Source organism: Gallinula chloropus (genome assembly GCF_964237585.1).
Source record: "Gallinula chloropus genome assembly, chromosome: 1".
Classification (NCBI taxonomy): domain Eukaryota; kingdom Metazoa; phylum Chordata; class Aves; order Gruiformes; family Rallidae; genus Gallinula; species Gallinula chloropus.
Genome location: NC_140085.1, coordinates 181,433,407 through 181,441,536, shown reverse-complemented (window position 1 = coordinate 181,441,536; position 8,130 = coordinate 181,433,407). Strand labels below are relative to the sequence as shown.

The following is an 8,130-nucleotide window of genomic DNA, read 5'->3' as shown; positions in this document are numbered from 1 at the left end:
CTCCACCCCAGTATCCATGTACAAAAGGCTATTTACTTTCATCACAGGTTTACGGGTTGGGTAATTCACTGGAAAAGAAATAGTGAAAATCAATTGTGGTAACAATTTGTCTTCTAAAAGGTAAAGCCTTTGGTGTTTCTGCTCATTCTGACATGCTCTTCAGCTTGCACAGTCCTACCATCACCTGTAAATGTTTTTTGGTTTTTTTTAAGAGGAAAGTCTCTGATTTCATTCTCGAACAGGTAGGAACAAGCCAGGGCTTACAATCAGTATCATGTTACTGTGACTTAATCTACTGCTGAGCAGTTGAATTGTGGTAAGCAGCACGGCTGCAAGGTCTTGCTACTTACTGCAAAGTTAAATGCATTAGCTTAAAACTGCCTTTGAGGTGAGAAGGGCTAACAGCAGGCACGTGGGCACCTATGCTGCTTCAGCTGTCAAGCGGTACCTTGCAAACCCACGTAACTCATCTGCTTTTGACGGCGTGCGCCTAATCCGCAAGGGAAGAGGGTTACGTGAAGGGCACTGGCAGAGGAGCGCTGGCCAAGCTTCAGGCGCAGGGACTGAAGACAGCGTGCTGCTACTGCCCCCACAGCAGAAACAGCAGCGGGAAGGACACCTTACTCACTCCACTGCTACGTCAGTCAGCGAGCATAAAGCTGTTCATGCTTAAGGTAACCAGAGCAAAGCAGCAGAGCTAGAAGGTGAAGCTAAGTTGTCAGGTGTTTTTACCCAGCACAGCAAGATAAGCCTGTCAGTGTCCATATAATTGCATTATATTTGGAGTAAGTCAATGACAGACATACACATAACACACATATATACCACACACACCACTGGCAAGTGTGCAGTACTGTGCTCGGCAGCGTTGAGGAGAGCGAGTGTTGTCCTTGTTGGAACCTGAACCCAGCTGTGAGCATCGCCACAGTGAAGGGACAACACGAACCCAGAATGATGGGAGCAACAGTGAGGTTTTTAAAAGGAAACTGCAATGTAACAATTTTTATTGCCAAGGACTGCAGTGCTACTGCAGGAGAGGAATAGTATTTCTAAAGGAGAGGTGGGAGAGGCATTTTTTGGTAGCTTTTTTTACAGTTTGAGAGTGACATATTCAGAACCAGGCTCTTCTCTGACAAACATCATTCACAGGTAAAAGAAATGGTTTTTTTAAAAAGTCTGCTCTCCCAGTAGACAAGGGAAGTTCTACTTTGGTCACCTCTGAATCGCTGACCAACAAAATGAAAAACAGATTACTCTCTGGGCACAGATGTCAGAATAGCCTGGCAGATGATGACACAGGCAGAAGTAGCAGCCTGTGCTGTACAGTACTTTGTAAAGCGTGTGGTTTGAAAAGCCATACCTCCAGCGCAGCCAGGGATGGAAGCGCAGCGCGAACAAGCACTGACCTCTAGTGGGCATAGAAGTCAGGAATTGATAAAGATCCTGCCTTTCAAAGGCGAAAATACGTCACGTGGCCGGTCCAGGGCTTGTGCTTGGCAGCTCTGAGAGCTGCAGTTAGCGTAGTCTTACTACTAGGAATGTCTGCCGCTGTGTCAGGAACTGTCGGGTAATGACCACAGACTAATTTTTTATGGCCAAAAGAAAACAGTGCACACTTAAAATTCGCTTGGTGAGATAAATCAAATACTAGTCATTAAAATTAACTGAGACTAAATTCACTCCCCCTTTTTAGATATTTATTAAATAAATGGGGACTATTGACCCTGTTTCAGTGGACATGAGCAGAGCAGCAAGTTTAAAGAAAAAAAATCCTAAGGAAGCATTATCATACACATTACATAGCATTAAGACTTAGTCCTATTTTTTCTACAATTGAACAGTACAAAATGGTAAGGGTTCATATATTTTCAATGTTTACCCCAAAGGCGCTTACTTTGGGGTAAACACTTCTCACTTCCAAGTTATTTTCCATAGGAAAGGTCCTGTAAGTGTTTTGGAACTTTTCTTTAATCCAAAGAAGGAAAACAGTACCAGGCATGTAATTCCATACAGCCAACCTTCAGCTGAAACTACCAAAGTTGGGTGTTCTCAAATAGTTAATGTGCAATACAGGCTTCCCTTCTTACATCAGCAATGTCACACTTCATTCAGAAGTCTCATCCATAAGCTAATGAAGACTGGGTTTTTTTGTGCTTTCATCACCTGAAAACAGTGAGGTTTCTGGAAAATACTTGGTCAAGAAGGCTTCAAAAAAATTGGAGATGCATCTGGTCCCGCAGAAGGGCTTTGACACCAGTGGGGGCTGTCCTTGTCTCCTTTGCACCCTGTCTCACACCAGAATTACTGGCCCACACCCTCAACATTTATTCTTGCCTCAGAATGGCAGGGAAGGGAAGAAGCAGGAGAATCACAAGACCCATAAATTCCCTCTTGCAAGTCTGTGAAAGGAAGAACTTCTACAAGGAGATCAGGATGCCAGACAATGCACCAGACTTATTGCCTAAATGCTCTTCAAAAGTGAAAGATACTATCTCATTCTTTGATTGATATGAAGCCAATCTGTGTCCCAAAGTTTGTGCCATCACGGAAGTGAGAGTAAAATTTATCAGGGTGGCATGCAGTACAGAAAGTAACATTTTGGTTCTGGTCCATGACAGAATCATCTTGGATGTTCTCAGGAAGAATCCCACCACTCTCAAGAAGAATCCTGAAGGAAAGAGAAATGGAAAATATTTTGTTGTTTATTTACATCTTCGCATTCCTTAAGACACTGTCATTCAGACAGCACCTCTAGTACCAATACAAGAAACTTTGCCAATATTGTGGTTGGAACTTGTATTTGCTTTTCTTACTTTTTTTCCCCCAAATATTAGACTAAAATTAACGCTTTTGTGCAACCACTAAAACCACTTTTAATTTGAACATTTACCTATAATCCATAAACTAAAAGTGTAACAGGAAAAAAATAGCTGAAACCCAGTAAAAATGAGCAGATACCATTCATGCGAAGGTACAACTTGCTGACCCGCAAAGCACTAGCAAGTACTTTAGGATGGTGAGGACCCTCACCATAATGCTGCTAGGTAACACAGTATCAGTATAATTATTGACAACTAATGTGGAATTTTGGGGTTTTTTTGCCTTCATCTCTAGTCTGTTTAGCACTAAAAAAAGTGTATGTCGTGGGCTTTCACTGAGTATGCTCACCGTGTTGCTCTTCTAATGTCAATGAAAGGACTTGCAGAGTCAAAGAGTCTTACACACTCCGGACCAATGCTGTGAAACTGTTTAGCTGATTCGTGAGGAAGTTTATAGCAGCAAGGTCCTACAGATGGTCCCAGCACCACAAGGATATCCTTCACGTTACAGCCATATTCAGATACCATAGCATTTACTGTGGCCATTGAAACTCCTAACAATGTGCCTTTCCATCCTGTGAGAAATGAGAGGTTGAGAAAAAACTTTGTATCAATCATCCCTGTTAGAGTAGCTGATGTATATGCTATTATTAAAGGTACAGATTGATTATATCTAAAAATAAATCATTGTATTTACTAAAAAATAGTTGTGTTTTAAAGATCCAACCCAACATATTAATAACTGTCAGTTTGCTGTTACCATCAGCATTTTGCAGAGACAGAAACTAGAGAGAAGTTCAGATTAGGATTCCAGAATTCCTCTTTCCCAGCGTCCTGGTTTTGGCAACTAGAGCATACCTTACAACTAGAGCATACCTGACAACTAGAGCATACCTTGCAGTTCCTCTGTACTTGAGAAGTTTATATGGGGATATAACAACAGAAATATGTTACAGTCAGAAGTGTATTTTTATGATGACTCACAAATTGGTATTAATTTTGGCTTATTTATTGAATACACAAATAATTGTATGAATTGTATGAATTAGGTGCTATTCACAAATTCTAGGCAGAGGTGAGGCTTCCTACCTTATTGAGGCGTGTACTAACATCAAAGCTCTTGGCTGTGAATTCTCCTTGACCTTATAAATACAGACTTTCTTATAAAATTAAACAACCCCAGCAGGAGAATCTCACCACAGGATACATATATCTAGCCTAACAGTTGGGACATTTTGTGAAGTCGGACATAACCTTAGGTTGTGCTAACAATCCCCGCTTCAGTTTTATTCTCAACTGGTTTGGATAAGATAAATATTTCTTCTGATCCAAAACTGCTGTTAGGGGCATTGTCTTTATAGCCATTTTTTACATATGTAGGTAGAGAGAAGAAAAATTATTTGGTTCTGGCTACCAGATCAGAAAAATAAATGTATTAATACATAAATAATTATTAAATTATAAAATTAAAAAAAAAAAAAACATAGCTTGGGAAAGAAACTATTCTCAAGACTAATCTTGTTCTAGTGGGATACTATAAACTTACCAGGCCAGGGTCTATATTGTTATGTAATCTTGCATTTATTAATTACCACTCAGTGCTCCCTTCATTGCTAATTTGTAATCCTTAGCCCAAAACTCCCTTTCCAGTGGTCTCCCAGTTATTTCGATCCCTGTGATTTGAAGTTCTTACCAGAATGAGCAGCACCACAGGCTTTTCTGACAGGATCAGCAAACAGCACAGGTATGCAATCAGCCCCCGGAGCTGCTATCGTAACACCTTTCTGATTTGTAACTATTCCATCATAGCTCTCAGGCTCTGTCTTTCCCATAATACACACAGCATTAGCATGATCAGTCTGTCAAGACAAAAACAGAACATGGATAGTGGTAAGGCAGGAAAAAAACCCGAGTTTTGCTAATGCAAGGATTTTTCTTTGGCATGAAACACTCTTCAGCACCAACAGCTTATGCATGGAAGTCAGGCACTCCCCTGTTCAAATGCCATGTAGATGCATCAGTAGAAAGCCACCATTGAAGTGGTGGTGTATTTTTCTTTTAAGAGAACCTATTCTGAGCCTATATCTCATTACTATACTCTGTGGTAAGTCCAATGCTAGGATATTCTTGGAAGAAACAGTGCTTCTCCAAATAGTGCCAAATGGCTGATAGTTTGCATGGCTATTCCCACAGTTAAACTGCCAGCATAAATGTTTTAATTGTCCTGTTTGTCACAAGATCTTGCTGAGAACAGTAAGAATAATGCCTACAGTTTTAGCCAGCGATACAGAAATGAAAATCTCATCCATGTGCATAACTCCATTGTTTGATAAGATACCTTGACTCTGTGAAAAGTCTCTGGGTTGAATCCTGCAGCTTTAGCCAGCCTGCGGAGATTTTCTTTAACAACAACTTGCGGGTCCCTCCGCTTGGAACTGCTGAAAAGGTTGCAGGAGCTGAGGGTTGGTATGTAGGAGATCCCACCTGCCCTTGTGGTGAAGCCATGTAGGAAGATATCATCTAGCAAGGCAAAAACGACAACAAACAATTGCTTTCAACACAAGACCAGTCCAGATATAACACGGTTTGATACTGAAGAGACCTGGAATCAGCCAATCGAGTTGAGTATTGCTTTACCTCATATTTACCTGTGGCATGTAAACCTAAGGATTCTAAGTTTCCTTCTAGCTCATAATCACCATCCTCTGAGGCCAAGTTAAAGGGGTTTGGGCAAGAAGGAGTACTGACAAATTTAGCTTGCCCTTAGGCCAATTTTTTGTGCAAACCCTAGAGAAGAGATAATTCACTGAGAAAAATGAAAGTAGATCTTATACAGATCTTCTAAGGTGTATCTTCCAAGCTTTTTTGACAAATTAAGTACCAGTCCTCTAGTACTTCCCAAAATTTCAAACATTTTTCTCAAGTGCACTGAAAGTGACTGAGAATTTCTAATATCATTGAAAAATCCCGTCTCCACAGTGCAGATGATTTATCGTGGCCTTGTGCACCAAATGCAACTACTGACAGTGAGGGAGGGGGTGCCTGTGGCAAAGCTGAACGCAGAGAGATACTCCCAAAACTGATATTTTTCTATCTTTATAGCTAAAAAAGCTTAGTGACATAAGCAGATTTGAGATTCAAAATCTCTTTTATGTAGTGTGATCCTTTCAAAGTCACAGTGAAAAACTTGAAGCACAATGAAGGGAAAGATGACTTTATGTAACTCATGTCCCTTTCAGGCTCTGGATCATTTCAAACACATTTTTAGAGAAAGACAGTTCCAAATTTTTGCAGTAGCCAACCTCTCAGCTTTCCCCTGAATCCTCTGAATCATGATATGCCATAATCTCACTGCGTGAGACATGCTGCAGTAAACTGGGTCACTCAGATGCTGAGTGTGATTAATCAGGCATATGTGAGGCTGCAGACCAGGAGAAACTCCTCTGCTGCCTCTCCACGTGCTAATCCTAACTCTCAAAGTGTGCAATTCCCACACAGAGGGGAGGAGATTTTACAGTCTGTGGCAATGGTCTCATTAAACCTGAGCCCCTCTTTCTGCTGATCATGCCCCAGGTCTGCAACAGACTTGCCAGTCATTTGTTGTATTCCCAGTGATAGTTCCCTCTCTTACAGACATTGTACACTATTGCAACATCATAGAGTTATTCGCTGCCTGAAGACATTTCCAAATCTTGCCCATTTTGCAATTCCCTTGAAGAAGTATGCTAGAGAACAGTCTCTGTAAGATCTATTAGCTGGTATTCTCTTTACCTGGGATCAAGGAAGACCTGAGGATAGTGAGCTCCCCTTTCAGGCTTGGCAGGCTTTCTAAGTATGTCTGAATCTCACTCCGGATGAGCGCCACGTCCTCTGCAGAAAGTGTTTGTTCTTCACTCTGAGGTTCAGCTACCTGTAGGTTTCCACAAGCAGGTGCCACCTGTAAATCCTCAAATTCAAACTGGTAGACTGCTGTAAAGAGGTGGTCTATATATACTTTCATTACATCTTTCCTTAAGGTAGGGAGAATAACTTTAATGATGCTTAGGTCTTTTTCATCCAGCCTTTGTTTGACGGTGTACAAAGCAGCAGCTGTGGTCAGAGCACATACCACCTCCACTCTTTTCTTCAGACACTGAAAGTCTCTGAGAGCTGGAAGCAAGGACTCTTGCTCACCATTCCTTTCACTCCCCTGACTCTGGCAACACATGACAAAAACAAATGGAGCAGGGATGGAAGAGCATTTCTCGATAGCTTCCAGCACATTACATAGTAATCCTTGGATGCTGTTCTGCAAGTTGGCTGGTAGGCTGAACAGATCTATCAGTACTGCTTCCACCATATTCCAGGGTATTTAAAGATTCCTACAGCTGCCAAGTAGGCAGCAACAAAACAGGAAAAACAAACAAAAAGGCAAGACGGCATCATTAGTCCAAGCACACATAATTATGTTATTAAGGCAATGCATTCAGTTGTACTGATACAGCTGTAATTACTGTTTTGGGATTTCCTCACTGCATCAAAAGAAATTGCAGCAAAAGTAGTGGAGATGGGAATTATTGTATCTTTATTGAAGTGTTCTCCTACAACCATGCCTATCTCAGCTTTTTCTCCTAGGTCAGGGATGATAAAAGGTAAGTTTTATTGAATCAATTAACACACATTAGCCTAATGGATCTTCTTGGCCTCTGACTGTTGGCCTCTCCTGTTGTTCGGAGAGGAGCTCTGTCGAGAAGCACCTGGGGGTCCTGGTAGATGACAGGCTGGCCATGAGCCAGCAGTGTGCCCTGGTCGCTAAGAGAGCCAACGGGATCCTCAGGTGCATCAAAAGGAGTGTGGCCAGCAGGTCAAAGGAGGTGATCCTCCTCCTCTACTCTGCCCTGGTCATGCCCCACCTGGAGTATTATGTCCAGTTCTGCGCTCCGTGGTATAAAACAGACAGGGATCTCCTGGAGAGAGTCCAGCGGAGGCTACAGAGATGATTAAAGGACTGGAGCATCTCCCCTATGAGGAAAGGCTGAAAGAACTGGGGCTGTTCAGCCTTGAGAAAAGAAGGTTAAGAGGGGATCTTACTAATGTTTATAAATATCTCAAGTGTGGGACACGGGGAGATAGCCAGCCTCTTTCCAGCTGTCTGTGGAGACAGGACAAGGGGCAATGGCCTCAAGCTGGAGCACAGGAAGTTCTGCACCAACATGCGGAAGAACTTTTTCACAGTGAGGGTGACAGAGCCCTGGGACCTGCAGAGGTCCCTCAGCTTCCCAGGACTGGAGGAGTTTCTGTAACAATATTTTTGGAAGTGTTTTACACGCTC

At 42.1% G+C, this 8,130-nt stretch overlaps 1 protein-coding gene across 1 annotated transcript; it reads right to left on the bottom strand.

The window, feature by feature from the left end:
* Positions 1 to 2,429: 2,429 nt before the first annotated feature.
* Positions 2,430 to 7,158, bottom strand: LACC1 (laccase domain containing 1; the record flags this gene model as incomplete). Its single annotated transcript, XM_084279376.1, has 5 exons — positions 2,430 to 2,668; positions 3,169 to 3,394; positions 4,513 to 4,678; positions 5,158 to 5,339; positions 6,591 to 7,158. 5 exons carry the CDS (start codon positions 7,156 to 7,158, stop codon positions 2,494 to 2,496), a joined length of 1,317 nt encoding a protein of 438 aa, XP_084135502.1. The 3' UTR covers positions 2,430 to 2,493.
* Positions 7,159 to 8,130: the final 972 nt, after the last annotated feature.